This window comes from Anser cygnoides, chromosome 20, assembly GCF_040182565.1.
Source record: "Anser cygnoides isolate HZ-2024a breed goose chromosome 20, Taihu_goose_T2T_genome, whole genome shotgun sequence".
NCBI lineage: Eukaryota > Metazoa > Chordata > Aves > Anseriformes > Anatidae > Anser > Anser cygnoides.
Window position 1 is genome coordinate 5,475,472 of NC_089892.1, and position 19,132 is coordinate 5,494,603.

Consider the following 19,132-nt stretch of genomic DNA (forward strand, 5'->3'; position numbering starts at 1 on the left):
CCCCGAGCTGCTGCCCCCAGCTTTGTGGCCTTGGAAATGGGGTGGGGGGCCATGCACCCAGCACCTGCACCCCCCCCCCCCCCATAGCCCCAAGGGGGCAGGAGGCACCCCAAACCCCCCCCCCCCCGCCACCCTGCTCCAAGCCCCTGCCTTACCTGCAGCGTCCCCTCCAGCTGTGCCGGCACATCTGGGTGGCCCGGGGGGGGGGGAGGGGGGGCTTCAATCCGGAGTGACTCCGGAGCGGCTGGAGCAGGGTGGGGGGGGACACAGAGGAGACACCCCCCCCAGGGCAGTACCGGGGGGAGGGGGGGCAGCGGTGGGACCGGGGGGGGGCACCCCAGGGTGGGGGGGGGCACCGCTCGCCCCTTTGCCCCCTGCCCACGGCCGGAGGGGGGGGGGGGGGGAGAGCGGGGCGGGCGGGGCTGCCGGGAGGGAAGACCCACCCCCGCGTCCGTGCCCGTGGCCTCCTCCCTCCTCTTCCTCCCGTCCTCCTCCTCCTCCTCCTCCTCCCCCGTCCTCCCGCTCCGGCTGCGCGGCGGCGGCTGCGGGGCTGCGCCCGGGGAGGGGGCTCGGGGACTTGGCCCGAAGTTGCGGCGCGATGGGGAACGAGCGCTGGAAAACCATGGGAGGAGCCTCGCAACTTGAGGACGGGCAGCAGGAGAAAGCGCAGGTACGGGGCGAGCCGGGGGCGGCGGGACGGGGGGGGGGCGGCGGGACGGGGAGGGGGGGGGACCCTCCCCAACTTCTCGCCCGGGGCAGCCCCGCTCGGGGAGCGGCTCCCTCCCGGTCCCCCCCCTCCTTGGGGGAGCATCCTCCTCCCGGGGAGAGCCCAAAGGGAGGCTCCGGGCTCGCTGCCTGCCGTCAACCCCCCCCCCCCCCCCCCCCCCGCGGTGCTTTATTTCCAGCCGGGGGCGCATCCCTCCGTGCGCCGGGAACGCTCCGGGGCCGTCACACGCCGTTTAAATCACCTCCGAAATCACCTCCTGGAGGGGGTTCGGCGGCCGTGCTGCAGCCAGAGCCAGCCGCCTGCCTTCATTTCCTCGCCCCCCCCCCCCCGCCCCCCCCAACCTGCCCCTCTCCTGCCTCTCCCTCTCCGGAGGCGGTCAGGTTTTGGGGGGACGGGCCGGCGGGGTGCGGGGCAGGGTGATGCGTGGGTGCCCGTGCCCACTCGCACCAGCGGCCACGCGTGTGTCGGTTCCCCCCAGCCGAGCGCGAAGCCGTGGGGCAGGCAGGGAAGCACGGCCGGGGCACGTGGCTGCCTCGCACCCCGCGCCAGGCAGGGCTGGGGGCGAAGGCGCGCGGTGCGGGGGCGAGCGGGGCTGCAAAGGGCCGGGGGAAATGAGGGAGATGGGCCCGACCCTGCCCGAGAGTCGAGGGATGGAGCCGGGAGCAGTGGGGCAGCAGCAGCAGCCTCTATCATCTGGCTTCCCTCCGCACCCCGCTGCCCGGAGAGGGTCTGCGGGGAAGCAGGCGCGGTGGTGGCACGCTCGTCCCCACGTCTGTCACTTGCTTTTCGCCCTTGCCTTTCGATGGGTCTGGCCCCGCGCGGGGCTGGACGGCACAGCCCGGAGCTGTTTGGGCTTTGCAGAGGAGGCAGAGTTTGCTCCCAGCTCCCGGAGGCTCCAGCAGAGAGCCGTCCCTGCGCGCTCACCCGCAGCCAGGCAGCTCCAGCGCGCTCGCCAGCCTGCTCCTCTCCCCGCGCCGTGCCGTAGGAGCAGCAGCAGCAGGCTGCGAGCACGGAGGAGAGCAGGTAGCAGGATTCAGGTCTGTGCCGTGTCCGTGAGAAGCAGAGCAGGGTGCTGGGATGGGCAGGGAGCAGCGGGGTGCTGGGACACGTCCCCAGCACAGCCCCGCGCCCCACGGGGAGCAGCTCTGCCAGAAGAGGGGAGGAGAGGGGCTGGAGCGAGGCTGCTTCAGCCTGGGCGGGCAGGGGAAGAGCAGGACAAGCAGCTGGGACGCACAAGGAGCTGCCTGAGCAGCAAGCCGTGCCTTTGGGTGGGGATGGAACAGCCCTCGCTGTCCTGGGGCTCCTCTGGGGCCAGAAGGACCCGGCAGCACAGGGGGTGGTAGGGCTGCAGATTGCCCCAGCAGCAGGGGCTGGCTGATGCAAACCCTGCTGAGAAGCACCACTGGGGGCCTGGATTGCACCCAGCTGGGGCACGGCTCACACGGGGAGCCCCCAGCAGTCGCTGCCCCTGTCCCAGAGCTCTCCCCGTGGCCCTGCCTGGTGAGCCCGCAGCAAAGAGCGGCGGCTGGCTGGAGCAAAGGGTGCCTCCTCCTCAAAGAGCAGCCCCACAGCGAAGCTCAGCCTCTCCCAGCACCGCTCTCCATCCTCGGCTCCATCTCCACACCGGCTGCCTGGGGACAAGCCAGCTCCTGTCCTTCCCTCCCTGCAGCTCTGCTCCAGCTGCGTGTGCTGGAGCTGGTGCATCCTGCGCCCAGTGCGGCCACTTGCTGGGCTGGTGCTGGGCACTGGTGCTGCCGGGACCACCCCATAGGCACGGTGGCCATGGGTGGAGACACCGGCCAGGGCTTGGGGCGCGGGAGCTTTTGCTCCCCCTCCATGCTGGCTCTCCAGGGTGCTCTGAGCCCTTCGGAGGGCTAAAAAGGAGAAGGATCCTCGGCGCCAGCTCTGTGGGGCTGTCTTCTCCGTGCTCCACGTGCATCCAGCTGCTCCTCAGCATGCAGAGAACTGGGCTCGGCCTTGGCACAGGAGGGAACCAGCGGGTCTGCTCCGACTGCTCCCGGTGCCACTGCCATCAGACGTCAGCTCGGAGGCCACCGGCTGCAGGGATCTGTACACGAGGCCGCCCTGGGCACCCAGGGCACCGCCACGGCTCCATCCATCTGCCAAACCTCGCTCTCCTCCGCGGCTTGGTGCCCGACTTCCCAGCGGGATTCTGCGCCCCCGGGGAGCGCAGCAGGGGCTGGCACCACCGCAGCCTCACGCACCTCCACCCAGAGCAGGTTTGCAGGTGAAGAAGCTCCGCTCGCTCCTCAGGAAGAAGCGATTTGGGGACATGAGGAGATCCAGCCTGACGGCAAGGGGGACACCAGCCAGCAGGGTGTCCATCAGTCCAGCAGAGGGATGCCCTACAGCTGCCCAAAAGCCTCAGCAAGAAGATCCACGAGCTCGAAGCCCCACGGTGGACAGCAGAAGCCCTCGGAGCCCTGGGGGACGTGGCGCTTGCAGGACCCTGTGCTGGGAGCCGGGGCTCACTGCCGAGGGGGGGGGCTCGGGGGACCCCCACCCATCTGGGAGCGCTCCTGGTGCCGCCGGATGAGTTTCCCTTCCTCTCCCCACCGCGGGTTGCCAGGTAACACAACCTGCCAGCGAGATGCTGGGGGACCTGTAACGCTGTCACCGCTCGGTGCGGCGGGGCCGTGAGCGGAGGGGCTGCTTTGCAAAGGGCTCGTGTCCCGTCCCCCCCCCACTGCCCCGCGGTGTCGGGGCTCGAAGGCTGGAGAAGAGCGGGGTGCAGCTCCTGGGCAGCCCCGCAGGCTCGTGGCGTCGGAGCCCACGTGGGATTTGTGGCCGTGGGAAGCAGCACATCGTATATATGCCTGTGGCGTTGTTGGTTGAAGCCCATCACTGCCAGCTGGTTCCCTCGGGGGTCGCAGCCTGTCCCAGCAGGACATCAATGAGGGGGGGACGCGGGGTCGGGAGCAACCCCGTGCAGGACAGGCGGGTGCAGAGCTCGTCCCGCAGGTCCCCCAATATCCCAACAAGTGCCTCCGCTCAGCGGCCGTCCTTCGGCTGCCGTGCTCGCAGGGGACGGGTCCCAGCTGTCCCCAGGGGGCTGCCAGCGATGGGCACCTCCTGCCTCCATCTCCCACTGCCCCATCCCGTGGGCAGAAACACTCCGAGGATGAGCCCCCCCGGTCCCTGTCCCCCCACCCCCCGTGTACAAGCACACAGCAACCCCCCCCCACCTTGCCAAAACTCCCCTTAATGCCGTGACATTTCCTCCTAGTGCACACAGCAGGCTTTGGGGCTGCCTCCTTAAGGTGCTCCCCGCGGGGTGGCTCCCACGCAGCCCAGCGCCGTTCCCATCGCCAGCCTCACCCCGTGCTCCGGGGAACAAACCCGGAGCATCCCCTGGGGCTGGGGGGCAGCCGTGTCCCCCCCCCGGGCCCTCCCCATCCGCCGCAGCTGGGGGTCACCTTAATGCAAATGGTTGCAGGAGCGTGAGTGAAGGGTGCTTGAAGGAAGGTGTCACTCCAGATAGATGTGCACGGGAGGGGACAGGGCCTGGGAAATCTTTGCAGATGCAGCAATTTTCCTCTCATTCCTGGAGAAAGTAGTCTTTGTCTCTGCGAATAGGCGGCTTTCTGGCAGCCCTGCAATTCCTTGTGACAGCTGCGACTGGGGTCAGGGGAAAATCACAGCCTCTGTCCCGCAGGTGTAATGGGAAGGGGGGAGGCGGGGGGGGGGGGGACGGGAGCTGACGGGGCGGGTGGCAGCTCGCGCCCTCCGCGCTGACAGCGTCGCGCTCCGTGCCGTGCAAGAAGAGGCTCTCGCCGTGAGCCGAGGGCTTTGGGAGCTGCTCTGCTCCTCTCCGGGGACAGGGACGGTGCAAAGGGGATGGGAACGTGGGGCTCCCTGGAGCAGGGAGCTCCTCGCTCGGAGCAGGTCCCCGCGGTGCTCAGCGTGGCTCCAGCTGGAGACGTCCCGTGCTTACCTCTCACCCCCTTGCTTTCCCCAGGTCCCCGCTCCAGGGCACACAGGAGGCGTTTTTTTCCCCGTTTCTCCCCATATTTGTGCACGCGCAGGGCAGCAGGGAGCCCGCACGCACCTCCCTGGAGCTGGGGCTGTTCTGGCTGAGCATCGCCTGTTAAATAAAACATGTGAGCGGCAGCACGCGGCCGCGGCACCATTCACTCTCTTTATTATTTCATACCTCCGTCTCCCAGGCGGTTTTAGCAGCTTTGCTCACTGATCTCACCCGTGCCCCTCCAGCCCTGGCAGGGCCACAGGGCTCCCCGGGGTCCCTGGGGTCCCTGTGTCCCCCCCCTCTGGTGCACAACGTCACCTCCCTCGCTGCCGGACCTGTCGCAGAGGTGCGGGTCCAACCCATGGGCACGGATGCAAGGCACATGCAGAATGCCACCCCTCAGGAAAAGCCCACAGCCTGGCCTCTCCGCTGTCCCCTAGGTGCCAGCCACCCCCCCCCTTCTCCCAGGGGGTCTTCTGGGGGGGTCTCATCCCAGTTCTTCCCCCCAGGGAGACCGGTGCCCTGCTGGGACTGCCTGCCCAAAAACAGGGCACGAAGGCAGAGCCCCCCTCCGGGCTTTGCACAGGGCCAAAAGCGCTCTGCAGCGGGTGTAAGCCCCGGGGCTGAGCCCAGCTCCTGTCCCCTGAGGGCCTGAACCCACCTCGTGGCGTCCTGAGGGGCATGGGGGGGTCCGGATGGGTCCTGAGGTCCATCCAGATGGGTCCCGATGGCATCTGTCTGTGTGTCCCCAGAGGATGAGCTGCGGGTACGTCCTGTGCACCGTGCTGCTCTCGGTGGCCGTCCTCCTGGCGGTGACGGTGACGGGGGCCATCCTCTTCATGAACCACTACCACACGCCCAGCACCGAGCCGCCCCCCGTCATCAGCACCAACCCCGAGGAGGCCAACGCGCTGGTCACCATCGAGAAGGCCGACAGCTCCCGCATCAACATCTTCATCGACCCCAACTGCCCCGACCAGGCGGGGAGCTTCGGGCGCCTGGAGGGGCTGCAGAGCTCCCTGCTGCGCGCCCTCTCCGACCACGACGCCGAGGCCAAGGCCACCAAGGGGCAGCAGAAGGCCCTGCTGGTCACCGTGGCCGACGAGGTGGCCAAGCTGCTGACGCACGCCGCCCAGCTGCGCGCCGACTGCGACGGCCTCAAGAAGGGGCACAGCGCCATGGGGCAGGAGCTGAGCGCCCTGCAGGGCGAGCAGGGCAGGCTCATCCAGGTGGGTGCAGCCCCGCGGCGCTGCCTGGGGACTTGGCTGGCCCCACGCTCGTAGGGCACGGCCCCTGGCCTGTGTGGAGGGAGCAGCTCCAACGGAGAGCAGCTGGGGTTGATGCAACAACATCTGCAGCCTTTTAGGGTCTCCGTGCCCAGCTCCCTGCTCCAGGTGTAGCTCAGCACCTCTGGGCATAGCCGAGCGGGCGGTGGGGGGGATTTCCCCTCCCTGCTCATGCAATAACCAGCCCAGAGCCCTGCTCACCAACTGCCCCTCTGCCCTGCCCAATTCACAGTCCCAACCCCCCCCCCGGATGGCACCAAAACCTTACCTGGGTAGGGCAGAGCTGCCAGGATGCTGCAGGTCCTGCTCACGGCTGGGTGCCCGTCCCTCTGTCACCTCCTGCAGCCGCTCGCTCGGTGCCGCCGGGCTCAGCTCCGCTGCCCCGCTCCCGCCTGCCCTCACCTCGCCTGCCTCTCCCGGCCGGGTCACCTCGGGGGAAGGCAGAGCCAGAGGCTGGCTCAGGACACGGCTCCTGCTGCCACCCCCGGCTCCCCCAGGTCATCCAGGGATGGATGCTCCTTGTGCCCGCTTGCATCGATGCACCGGGGGCTAGGTTTCTCCAGCCCAGAGAAGACCCCGCCAGGCTGGAAAGCACCCGAGGGGCTGCTTGGGGCATGCTGTGGCTTTCATGTCCCCACCTCGCGCCCTGGCTGGTGGCGCTGCTGCCTGCAGGTGTTTGGGGAACCGAGGGAGCGGGCAGAGCATCCTCGCTGCATGGGGACGGAGGAGCTGCTCTGCTGCGGGTAGAAGGGGGCCTAAATCACATTTAATCACGCTTCGTCACCCTCCTGTGTCCCCCTCACCTGCAGCTGCTCTCGGAGAGCCAGACCAACATGGCTCGGCTGGTGAGCTCCGTCAGCGACGTGCTCGACACGCTGCAGAAGGAGCGCGGCGGCGCCCGGCCCCGGCTCAAGGCCGACCTGCAGCGAGCCCCGGCCCGGGGAGCGCGGCCCCGCGGCTGCTCCAACGGTGAGACGGGGTCCTCATCCTGCCTGGGGAGAGGGTGCTGCCACGGGGCGGCCCTCGGCATGTCCCTGACTGGGAAAAGGGGAGGGAGAAACTAACCCGAGAGGGGGAACCCAGCCTGGAGAGCACTGAGTGCGGTGGGGGGACCTGGGCAGGAGGGAGGTGTGCCCGGGATGGGTTTCTCACCGTGCAGCCCCCAGCTGTCCCTAAGACAGCCTGCGAAGCCAGCCCAAAAGCCACTTTACCTCTGCCTATTCCCCACGGACGTGCAGAAGTGACCCTTCTCCCTCCATGGCATTCAAACCGTGGGTTGGGATGAGGCTGAGATGGCCCCGGGGCCGGCAGCACGTGCCCGTGCCCTGCCTGCGGCTGCCTCTGGCTCCCTCCTCCCCAGCTGGGACCCGCCAGCCCTGGGCATCGCAGGGGTCCTGGGGACGGTCCCTGCCCCATGGTGGCTGTGTCCCCCCCAGCACTGCTTGCCTGAGAGGATGGGAAGAGCGAGGCAATGAGAGCTGGCAGCACGGTCGAGAGCCTGGAAGAAATGGCAAGCCATGAAATTAGCTCATTAATTAACCAGTCTCCCTCTTTCCCACCCCATCCCTGTGCCCCGCTCCAGGCTCCCGGCCCCGAGACTGCTTTGACATCTACGCGAGCGGACAGCAAGAGGATGGGATTTACTCCATCTTCCCCACGCATGACCCTTCGGGCTTCCAGGTCTACTGCGACATGACGACGGACGGGGGCGGCTGGACGGTGAGCGGGGCGACGTCCCCACGTGGGGACGAGGGGGCTGTGGGCTGGAGACGTCGCTCTTGGGGGACGGGGCTTGGCTGTGCAACGGGACCTGGCACCGGCTCAGGACGCACTGCTGGGGCTGGAGCTCGGTGATAGAGCCGTGATGGAGCCCGTCCTTCCCAGCAGGGCCGGTCCCAGGATGGGACACAACGGGGCAAACGGCTGTGCTCGCCCTGTCCCCGCGTCCTGCTGGGCGGTGTGAGCTCGTGCTGGGCTCTGCGCAGCTTTTTGCTGGATGCGGCGCACGGGAGCAGGGCAAAACATGGCAGTGAAGGCAAACCAGGTAGCAGGGAGCCAGCAGACCCGAGCGGGGTGCTCAGGCAGCACCCCCAAAACTGTGCTGCCCGAGATGAGGCCAGAGGACATCAGGAGAAATGTTCTTGGGAGCCACGAACGCCTGCTCTGCCCTCTGTCACAGCCAACAGCCCCCAGCCCCTGCCCAAAGGGCATCGGGGCTGACCGGGGCTTTCTGCACCATTTTTTGGAAGCTCAGAGGACGGCTTCGTGCCCTCCCTGCCCCCTCCAGAGCCCAGGACGCCCCCAGCCCCAGCTCGTTTCGCCTCAGCTGACAAAGGGGCACCCCAGGGCGCCTGCACCACTGATTAACTCGCCTTGTCCACTTCGCTTTGCTGCAACGCCGCGACAGCCCCGAAATCGCAGTAATGCGGCACGGAGCGGGCAGGGGGACGCAATCACACCCCCCCCCCGACCCGGGGACCCTCCTCAGCCAGGTCCCCTTGGGTGCCCCCACCCAGGGGGGCACTGCCAGGGGTGCCAGGGTGCCACCCCGCAGGGACCCAAGGGTGCTGACCGCAGGGGCAGGCAGCCTCCCCCCAAGGACACGCTGGCTGAGCCGAGCCGCCCCACGCCCCTCCAGCTGGGCGCTCTAGGAAATAAATCCCCGCGATCTGCTTCCCCTAAGCAGCTTTGAGCGGTGCCAGGAGGGAGCTTAGCCCCCCTGCCCTCGGGGGGCTGATGAGCCTTCGGCCTCGCTCTGCCCGGAGCCCACCCCAGGCAGGAGCAACCTGTCATGCGCAGCCGGGTCCATAGCAGCAGCTCCAGCAGGGAAATCGAGGCACAGCACAGGGACCCTGGATCCTGGGGGGCTCACAGAAGGAAAAGGGGGGACCCGCTCCTTTCCCAAGGTGCAGGGGGTCCTGGCAAAACCCCACACACAGCCTCCCCCAGCCACACACTCAGGAGCTGCCTGAAGAGCAGCTCAAGGTGATTAGACAGCCACTCAGAGGTTTATTTAAAGCTGCTGCAGCTGGGAGGGCTCCAGCTGGGCTGGGGAGGGTGCAAAGTGAATGATTTTACCCCAGGCAGCACCACGCATCTTGGCCTCAGCTGGGGACCACGGAGCCGAAGTCCCGGTGCTTTGGGGCCGCAGCACCCGGAGCAGGGAGGAGCGGGGCGCTCGCCCTGGCTCCTTGCCTCGAGGCACGGCACCAGCCCGGCTTTGCCTCCCTTTCTCTGGGTTTTTCTGCAGTGCAGGCTCACAGGTGTACCCCCAGGGCTTGGGCGAAGCGTCCCACTCATCTCCCATGGGGCTGGGGATGTGTCGGGGTCCACGGGCACGCACCCACGGGGGCTCCAGGTAAGCCCCAGCTGGGTGCCGTAGTGCAGAGCCTGGGAAATTTCCCTCCCCTCCTCCTCCTCCTCCTCCGGAGCGATTACTCCTGACATTTGGGCTTATTTGCATGTGGGTGGGTGGGTGGAAGCAGCTGAATCAATTTTGACTTGGGAGCTGCTGAGCTAAGCCCGAGGCTGCAAGGGAGGCTCGGAGCCTGCGGAGACAGGGCAGGGGCAGAGCCGTGCCGATGCCCCGCTGGGAGAGAAACCCAGCCGGGGTCACCCCCCAGCATCTCCCCGTCCCCACGGGGTCACCACCACGTCCCCTCGCCCCGAGGGTCCCCGCTCGCTCCCCATCCCCAGGGCAGCTCTGTGCAGCTCCCCGTGCCACGGCTCTGCTCCCCGCGGCACGACGTGACGGCCACATCCAGCCCGGGGCTGGGCACCCAGGGGACGTGGGATGCTTTTTCCACTCCCTACCGTCCCCGGCGCTGCGCGAGCGATGGAAGCAGTTTGGGGCTGTTTCCCATGTATTTTACATAGCCGAAAAGTAGATCCTGGCAGAAAAGGGAGCTGGCGGCACCGGGGGGCACTCGCTGTCAGCAGGGCAGCACGAAGGTGGAGGCAGAGGGGAAGACGTTATTTTGGGTGTGCCACCAGCCTCGGGGACACCTCTGCCACCAGCTGCGGTGCATGGCCAGGTCTCTGTCCCTCGGTGAGCGGGAACATCCGTGCCCTGTGCTTAGTGCGGGGTTTAATTGCAGTGATGCCCGCGGGCTGACCGAACCTCGCAGCAGCAGCACCGGGGCTGCAGCACCAAGGCTTCCCAGCCTGGCTGCAGGCAGAGGCTGGCGCTCCTTTTTTCTTTATTTTTACTCACTTTTCTGGGCCCGTGCCTTTCCGGGGTCTGCCTTGCTCCGGTGAGCTCCCAACGACCCGAGGAGGCAGCGAGCTGGGGCGATGAATATTTCAGCCTAGGCTTTAAAGCGGGGAAGGAAATCCTTTTTGCTTAAGAGGGGGCGATGCATATTTTATGGGGAGGAAAAGAGCAGGGAGCCCGCGCTGCTCGCAGCGATGCTGCGCCCCCAGCCCGTTTCTCACCTGCAGCCCCCGGCCCCGCTGCTGTCCCCACGTCCCCCCTGCAGCGTCCCCCTGCGGGAGGCGCACGGCAGCGAGCGGGACGGCAGCAGCACCCCGAGCTGCTCACCAAAAGCCAGCGCATCCCTGCCTGGTGGGCGCACCAGGGATGCAGCAGGAGGGACAAGAGGTGCAGAGGAGGGTGCAGGAGACCCAGAAAGCTGCAGGAGCTCTGGCACCCTCCCAGCGCAGGGTGCAAGGCAGTTTGGAGACTCTCGGAGCCAATTTTGGGGATCGTGGGGCACCAAGGGCTGCTCTGGTGCCAGGAGAGCCCCGTGCCAGCCCTAAGCTGCAGGCGCCTCGGTAATCACCGCACCGTGCCGAGGCTCAGCTAATGAAGCCGTGTCCCGCACGCTTTCCTGAGCACCACTCGGGCAATTGGCCTATTTACAACCTCAGGTCAAAGCCGATTAAACGGGAGCATCGGCATCGCCTCCGCTGCCTTCCCCGCGCGGCAGCGCTCGGAGCCAGCCTTGGCCAGGGAAAATCAGCTCGGGGCCCCCAGCCAGCCGCACCACCCCCTCGCCTGCCAAGCGCCCAGAAAGCCCCTTTAACGGGCTTAGCCGCGGCTTCTCAAGTGCTCAACGCGGGGATAAAAATTAAGGCTCTAATTCTAGAAGGTAAGTACAGCAGGATCAGCGCCGCGCCGCGCCGAGGATGGCGCTGCACCTGCGCAAGGCGTCTCCGTCAGCGCCCAGCCCCAAAACCGCACGGGGGGCAGGAGCTGGGGGTCCGTCCCCATGGAGAGCAGCTCCGGGACATGCGGTGGCCATTTTAGGGGGGGTAAAATCCCACACGTGCCATGGCGCTGTGCCACAGAAGGACAGGAGCATCCTGGAGAGGTGGCACTGCTTGCAGGGACAGCCCAGCCTGGGTTCTTGGATGCTCAGGTGCTCAGCCTCGGGCAGCTCCCCCAACCCCCCCCGAGCCCCCCAGCACCCAGGGGAGCGCAGCGCTGCGGGGCCGTCCTGCCAGTTTCGATTCCCCCGCAGGCAGGCAGGGGCGGCCAAGTTTAATGCAATTAATCTGGAGCTGGAGGCTTAATTACGTTCAAATGGTCGGACACGGAGCAGCGTTTTCTGGATTGCTGTCAATAAATCAAACTCAAAATAATGATAAAAGAGGATGAAACGCACAGGGCGTGAAACGCTGGTGAGCAGACGGGGGAGGAAAAGGGGTGGCTCCAGACAGAAAAAAACAGGCTGAGCCCCGAGCTGGCCCAGGTCTGGGCGGCACGGAGAGCTGAGGCACGAGCTCTGCTCCACATCCCGGGGGGGCATTGAGTTAAATCCTATTTGAAGTGACCCCCCTGTCCCCGGGGGGTAATGACCCGGCATCGCCTGGGAGCTGCTCGCTCCAGCATCCCTACAGAATAACCGAGCCCGAAGGGTTTAATTTGGGAAGGGTTTAATTTTTACCCGGGCCTAATGAGGCAGCGGGACAAGGAGCAGCACGGCCGGGAGCAGCTTGGGCTCGGAGCACCCCACAGCTGACCCCCCCCCGTGTCTCCCCAGGTGTTCCAGCGGCGGGAGGACGGCTCGGTGAACTTCTTCCGTGGCTGGGAAGCGTACCGGGACGGCTTCGGCAAGCTGACGGGAGAGCACTGGTTAGGTGGGTGGGCGGCAGCCCCCCGGGGCTGGATTTCCTGCACACAGGGCTGAACCCAAACCCCCAGACGCTGCCTGGCCACGGAGGGGGAGGGGGGGACGTGACACATGGGGTGGCTGCAAAGGGGCAGCAGCAGGCAGGGAGGTGGCGGGGCTGTTTGCCTGCAAGCTGCGTGCGCGCTTTTGGCCAGTGGAGCAGGGGCGGGGTGGGGGGGGGGAGCTGCTGCATCCCACCTTGTGCCCCTTTCCCGGGGGACCCCCCCTGGATACACCCTGTGCTCACCCTGTCCCCCCCCCCCCCCCCCCGCCGCAGGGCTGAAGCGGATCCACGTGCTGACCGTGCAGGGCACCTACGAGCTCCGCATCGACCTGGAGGACTTCGACAACGGCACCGCCTTCGCGCACTACGGCAGCTTCGGCGTGGGGCTCTTCTCCGTCGACCCCGAGGAGGACGGGTACCCCGTCTCCATCGCCGACTACTCGGGGACGGCAGGTAGGGTGTCGGGAACGTGCGTGGCCCCGCAGGGCACCAAAACCCCTCGCTGGGACTGTGTCTGCGTCTGCGGAGGGTTGGAAGCAGGACAGTGACTGCTGTTGGGTATCGGCACAGCGGGTGAGCCCCAGCACCCCGTACGGCACCGGGGAACCCCACTGGGGTGTGTGGGACCCCCGGGGACAAGGGTTCCTCCAGGGAGAGGGGTGGGAAGAGCCCTTCACGGCTCCTTTACCCTGCGGCAGGAGACTCCTTCCTGAAGCACAACGGGATGAAGTTCACCACCAAGGACCTGGACAACGACCACTCGGAGAACAACTGTGCGTCCTTCTACCACGGCGCCTGGTGGTACCGCAACTGCCACACCTCCAACCTCAACGGGCAGTACCTCAAGGGCCACCACAGCTCCTACGCCGACGGCATCGAGTGGTCCTCCTGGACGGGCTGGCAGTACTCCCTCAAGTTCACCGAGATGAAGATCCGGCCTGTCCGGGAGGAGAATTAGTGGATGGCACGAGCTCCCCCCCAGCCCCTGTCCTTCCCCAGCGCCCCGTGCCCCCGTCCCCCCGTCCTCCCAGCGCACCCCAGGCTGCCCTCCTCCCCCGGGGTCCCTCGGGAGCATCTTCCCCCAGGGGCGGCAGCTTTTTCCCCAGGTGTCTGTGTTGATCCCGTGCCCCCCACTCCCTGCCGAGATGGGTGCCCCCTCCCCAAGCCGCTTGCGGTGCAGCGGGGATTTGGGTAGAGGTGCTGGGGGGGGTGAGCTGTGTGGTTGTGCCAGGCTGGTCCCCTCTGCTTGTCCCCACGGTGGGCACGGACATCTATAAGCAGCGTGGCCAAGCAGGCGAGGGGCTGGCAGCCACTTGGGGGGACCCACAGAGCCCCCGCAGTGCTGCTGGCGATGGGGAGGGCTCTGCGGGGCTGGAGCCCCTGTGCTCGCATCACCACACCTGTGGCTCCTTCTCCGCCCTGCGAATGCTCCCCTCTGCCCATCCCCGGTCCTTGCAGCTGGGGGGGGACACGTCCAAACCTCGCTGTCCCCGCCGGGCTGGGGTGTGCAGCCGGGCTGGCCGCCTGTCCCCGCTCACGGACACCCCGAACACACGGGCACGGCGCTGCAGGGACGGACGCCTGCAGCCGAGCACCGCACGAAGCCGTTTTGGTGGCATCGGGGAAGCGGAGAGCAGGAGGAGGAGGAGGAGGAAGCGAGGAAGGCTCGCCTCCCGGCACCTGCCTGCCCGACGCAGCCCCTCCCTGCCGACAGGACCCACTCGGACTCAGGCTGGATTTTCTCCATCCAAAAGCTGCGACCTTGCCCGAATCCCCCCGCTTCGGCCAGCACACACCTCCCCCTGCGAGCCCCTGGCCTGGGGCCCCGCGTTCATTTCCATCCCCGATGAGCCACGCTCCGGCTCTGCACCTGCAGATATTCAAAGCCTTTCGTTTCTTCAAATCCCATTAAGGTTTTGCGGAAAGCAGCCCTGAGTGGGGCTTAGCATCTGCAGGGCCCTGATAACGGGGCTGCAGCCGCAGCCAGGCTCTGCCCCGCGCCGCCGACCCGCCAAGGGGTGCAGCAACCCCAAACCCCTGGGCACAGGGGGTGACAGGGAGAGGAACAGGCTCTGGCAAGGACTCCAGGGGGGCTTCTGCCCAAAGAAAGCCCCCAACAAAGCCTGTGCGGGAGCAGGGAGGGGAAGGGGAAGCCGGGACCCTTGCACCCTTTGTGATATTTCCAGCAGCAATGAGGAGAGGAGCCCCTGCACCGGACCCTGCCCTGCGGAGCGCAGCCGGAGCACCCCGAGGAGGGGAGGACAGCCCCTGCTGCCCCCGCTGCCCCCGCTGCCTGGGGACTGGAGGCACCGTGAGATCAAAGCCTCGTCCTCCTGGCAGCTTTGCACTTCCCTGTGTGCTCCTTTTTTTAAGCCTTCCCCTGCGAGGTGGCGCTGGACGAGCCCTCCCACCCGCCAGGCGATTCTCCATCCCCCTGCCCCGCTGGGGGAGCGGGGACAAGCGATGTGCTCGGCCCCCCCCCCCCCCCCCAGCTCTGCCCTTTGCCAGGGACATTTCCCCCCCCTCGATGGGGACGAGCTGCGAGCGCAGGCAGCCGCCATCAGCCCAGCTCCATCCCTACCCGGGCAGCCAGCCGGGCTGGGTGCCTGAACCAGGGCGATTTGGGGAGCTCCGCGGTGGCTTTGCCCACCCAGCACGGGGGGCAGGAGCCCCCCAGCAGCTCCCGAGGGGCTCCCGGCATCCCCGGGAAGGGGCTGCAGGGAAGGCGGCCGTGCCCCAAATTTGCTTTTAGCTCGTTTATTTCCGTGGATTAGACGTAGCCGGTTTTATAGCGTTTGCCTCCGGGGAGAAGGACCCGGAGCCCGTGCTCGGCCTCCCCATTGTGGGAGCTTCTGGGGGCTGGGGAGGGGGCGTCGTGTGTGCAGTGTGTTGGTAGCACTTCCCCGTGTAACTGCCCGTCTCACCCAGGACTCCCAACGAGTTTGGTTTGAATTGCACGACCCGAGGTGCCGGATTTCCCAGGATTAACGCCAGGAACGTGCACGGCGCTCTGCGGCCCCGGTTTGGGACAAAGGCTCCTGCGGTGCCACCTCCCCGCCGCGGGGCAGGCAGGGGTGGCCGGGGGGCAGCGGGGACGCAGGGGGACGGCACGGCCACGGCCTCGTGCTGGGGACGGGAAGGGGCAGCGCGGGTGGCTCACGGGGCCGGAGCCTCGCCACCTACCTCCCCGTCGGGTCGTGTCGTTTTGCCGTGCCGTGAAGTCTCCATCGTGTGTGAGTGGTGTCCAGCGCCGTCCGTGTGGACTTTCTGAACTCCTTAATAAAAGGAACTCATCGTTACCCTGCGTGTCCGCCTCCACGCGGCCGTGCCCACCTCGTGGTGCGGGGCCACCTCCCTGCGGTGACATCGGGCGGGTCCCAGCTCCCCAGAGGGACTGGTGTCGCCGTCCTGGCAGCCCTTCGAAACCCCACAGGGACCCCGAGCCCACTGCTGAGCCCAGGGGGAGATGATGCTGAGCTGCTGTGGTTCGTCGGGGAAGGAGGAACCCAGTCCTCGCCCTCCATCCCGGCCCTGCTGGGGACGCTGGCACCACGCTGCCGGGACCACGTCCTGGCACCGGGGCCGAGGAGGGCGCTTGGGTGTGTTTCCACCTGGGGCCAGATCCTGAGCGGGTTTCGGAGCCTCCACCGGTGCCCACGCACACTGTAGGGTCTGCACACGCATCCAGGACCTTCAACAGCCACAGGTGGGCACGCGCAGCCCCAGGGGTGGGGGACACTCGTGCCCCCAAGCAGCCCCTGCTGCCCATGAGCATCGCCGCCGCTGGCTCCAAGCCAATGGAGAGCCCTGCTCCCGCTCAGCCTCCCCGCCAAACGAGGCAGCCAACGAAGGCGGCGCGTTAATCAGCGTCCCCCCCGTGCCCCCCGGCCGCCTCTGCAGCCACCTCCCCGCCAGCCTCCCGGCCTCTGGTATGCGAGGGCACGCGGCAATTAGCACCCGCGGGTATTTAATGGGGAGAGGAGCGCGCTGGCCGGCTCAGTCTGGGCAGGTGCTGGGGGGGGGACGCAGAGTGGGGCCAGGCCAGGAGCTGGGCATCGCCCGAGGCAGAAGGTGAGTGGCCCGCGGCCGCGTGGCACGGGGAGCTGCCAGGGCTCCGGGAACAGGGGTCACAGGCAGCCCCAGGAGGGTCTGGGGATGGGGATGGGGTTGGTGCACCTCACGCTGGCTTCCCGGAGCGGTTTGGCTTTGCTCTGGGGGAGCCCAAAACGGTGGCAAGGTGCAGGTGAGGCAATGGGGCACCCCAAAGCAAAGCGGGGCAGGTAGGGGAGCTGGGTTTGGGTTCGGTGGGGGCTGCTGCAAGAGAGCAAAGCACCCACAGCAGCCCCACATTTTATGGAGCAGGCACCCCAGCCCCCATTACCGGCGGCGAATTTTAAGGCAACATCTCCTGCAAGAAAAAAAAAGAAAAAAAGGGAAGAAAACATAAAAAATAAAAACGCCACTTCCCCTCTCTGAGGTTCTGCAGCAGGAGGAAGGGGCGGCGGAGGAGCCCTGCCGGTGCTCAAGGTCACCCCCGCGCTGCTCAGCCGACCCTGCCGCCAGCGGGGTGCCCCCGGCCCCATAAAGCAGAGGGATGGCCAGCACCTTCCCCTGCGCAGGCATTACCGGCGCGCCGCGGGTGGGAGCGGCGCATTTGGAAGCCGAGGGCTGCTCAGGTGAACGCACTTAAGTCCTCCCCGCGGTGCCTCTAAGAGGAGCGGGCGGCTGCGGCTGCCACCAGCCGGCCCCGCTAAGGCTCGGCCAGCCCCAGCCCAGGGCAGCAGCTGCGAGGGCTGGAATTTGGGAGCACGGGGCCGCCGCCATCAAGGGGAGCGGGTCGGAAGGAGACGGGGGTGCAGAGCAGCCCTCCCGCGGGCTTGGAGGAGCCAGCAAGGTTTTGTGGCAGGTGCTGGGTGGGTGCTGCAGCAGATTTTGGGGTGGCTGCTCTGTATCAGCACGAGGACAGGCAATACTCACCCGTAGCGGGGTTGGAAGCGTGTGCCAACCGTACGCAGCTTCTGTGGCTACAGGACCCGAAGATGCTGTGTTATTTACCGTGTCTCTCTCCCTTGCTGTGCTTCCCCCAGATGAGAGCACCCTACTCGCTGTCCTGCCTCTTCCTGCTGACCCTGGGGGCCTGCTTCCCTCCCGGCGAGCAGCAGGAGCCCCGGCACCCCGCCGAGGGACCCGCGCTCAAGCCGAGCTGCCGAGACGTGGTGGCCGAGGACCCCGGTCCCTGCTGGTGGGCAAATCCGAAGCGGAGGCGAAGCGAGGAGCTGAGCACCCTGCTCGGCATCGCCCGGGAGCTGCAGGGCTACAGCAGCCAGCGCGGGGGCCCGCGGGGGCGGCCGGGCAGGCAGGAGGGTCCCGCACGGCTGCCGGCCGGGGGCGAGAAGCGCGGGGGCACGCTGGGGAACCTGGCCGAGGAGCTCAACGGCTACAGCAGGAAGAAAGGCGGCTTCACCTTCCGCTTCGGGAGGTGAGGGCCAGCGCCTGGCCCCCCCACCTCCTGCAGGGCGCCCCGGGGGGTGTGCCGCGTCCCCTCCTCTCCTGCCGTCTCACCTGGGTTTGCTCGGACCAAAGGACGCCGCGGAGGGGCTGCTGCTGGGGTTCCCCTGGGGAAATGGGGGGGCACCACGTTCGCTCTGCTTGTGGCCCTGCCCCGGCTCCCCCAGCCCCGGCGGAGGAAGAGGAGGGTGCCCCACGTCCCCTCCCCGGGGACACGGCCTGAGCCGGGCTGGGGACGCCGTGCTGGGAGCAGCGGGGCCGGGCAGAGGGGGGCTGGAGGATGGCAGGGGGGTGAGGACGTGGGGACAGTCCCGGGGGGGCTGTCGGGAGCGGGTGTCCCCAGCACGGCTGCGGGTGAGGAGCAGGGCCCCAGCTCCCCGCCGAGCTGCTGCTCTCCTCCTGGTTGACGAGCAGTCCCTCCGGCAGCAAATTCTGCTTAGTGTCAAGATGCCACTGAGGAGAGTCAGCTCCTGCGTGCGAACTGGGACAAAGCAGCGGGGCTCGAGAAAATCTTATCCTCAGAAATCCCCACGTGAGCAGGCAAATCTGCCCCAGCCTCGCCAGCCCTGAGCCGACGCAGAGACCCGTCCCCAGCGGGTGTGATGGCGATGACCAACCTCCAGCGTCCCCGTCCAGGCACCCCACAGCCTCCCCAAAAACTGGGCTCCTTCCTTCCCACGGCCACCCCTGCCCAGCCGAGCTGCTGCGGAAGCCCCCGGGTGCGGGGAGGCTGAAGGCACCCACCCCTGGCGCTCCAATCCCCCCCCTGCCAAAGGTACGGCTGGGGACTGAGCTCCCCAAAAAGCTCGCACGCCCACGGCCGCGAAGAACAAGCCCGGCTCCTCAGCGCCCGCCTTCTCCTCCTCTTGGCAGATTTAGCTCTGCCAACGCCAACAGCGCCGTTTGCTCTTGTGCCTGCCGCCGCAGGCAGAGAGATTCGCAATCAGCAGCCCAGCTACCTGCCTTGCAGGCACCGAGGGCAAGTTAGGCGCCTAACGACTGCTAATATTTCATTGCAGGCACGAAAATGTAGCAGGGCAATTATTTGCGAGCGCTAAATTGCACCCTCAAAATCAAAGACTGTGTCAGGACTTGGTTGGAGGAGGGAAAAAAAAAAAAAAATCAGTCTCCGAGAGGCGCTTTGTAATATCCATCAGGCAGACGGCACTTAACACCGCGCCGCGGGGCCGGCGCGAGCTGCTCTCGCAGCAGGACGGGGCTGTAGCCGAAGGCTGGAGCAGGCTGAGCTGCGAAGGGCAGGAGGATGCTGTCCGTGGGTCAGGCAGGCACCGGAGGACGGACGGACGGACAGTGGGACAGGCTGCCCCGGGGGCTGCAGGGGTGCAGAGCGAGGGCGCAGAGCGGGCAGGGCTCCAGGCTTGCGGGGACGCGGAGGATACCGCGGTTTGGTGCTGGTGGTTGGCACGGGGGGTGCTGAGCCCAGCCTGACCCCCAACCCCAAAATCTCCAGGCTCTCCTCGGCTCCTCCAGACCCCCCCCCGCAGG

The 19,132-nt window shown here is 67.3% G+C and overlaps 2 protein-coding genes across 2 annotated transcripts; both read left to right on the forward strand.

Moving 5' to 3' along the window:
• The first annotated feature begins 491 nt into the window (after positions 1 to 491).
• On the forward strand, positions 492 to 15,417 carry FIBCD1 (fibrinogen C domain containing 1). Its single transcript, XM_066980814.1, has 7 exons — positions 492 to 670; positions 5,468 to 5,944; positions 6,811 to 6,970; positions 7,584 to 7,720; positions 11,986 to 12,082; positions 12,392 to 12,571; positions 12,817 to 15,417. Exons 1-7 carry the CDS (start codon positions 599 to 601, stop codon positions 13,074 to 13,076), a joined length of 1,383 nt encoding a protein of 460 aa, XP_066836915.1. The 5' UTR covers positions 492 to 598; the 3' UTR covers positions 13,077 to 15,417.
• A 711-nt stretch (positions 15,418 to 16,128) lies between these two features.
• On the forward strand, positions 16,129 to 17,893 carry QRFP (pyroglutamylated RFamide peptide). The gene is made up of 2 exons (XM_048053329.2): positions 16,129 to 16,189; positions 17,206 to 17,893. The coding sequence occupies exon 2, from the start codon at positions 17,206 to 17,208 to the stop codon at positions 17,599 to 17,601; it is 396 nt and encodes a 131-aa protein (XP_047909286.2). The 5' UTR covers positions 16,129 to 16,189; the 3' UTR covers positions 17,602 to 17,893.
• The last annotated feature ends 1,239 nt before the right edge of the window (positions 17,894 to 19,132 follow it).

Coding starts and splice junctions, on each gene's coding strand:
- QRFP (XM_048053329.2), top strand. CDS start 17,206: ATGAGAGCACCCTACTCGCTGTCCTGCCTCTTCCTGCTGACCCTGGGG.
- FIBCD1 (XM_066980814.1), top strand. CDS start 599: ATGGGGAACGAGCGCTGGAAAACCATGGGAGGAGCCTCGCAACTTGAG. Junction 671..5,467: donor GGCAGCAGGAGAAAGCGCAG/GTACGGGGCGAG, acceptor GTGTGTCCCCAG/AGGATGAGCTGCGGGTACGT. Junction 7,721..11,985: donor CGGACGGGGGCGGCTGGACG/GTGAGCGGGGCG, acceptor GTGTCTCCCCAG/GTGTTCCAGCGGCGGGAGGA.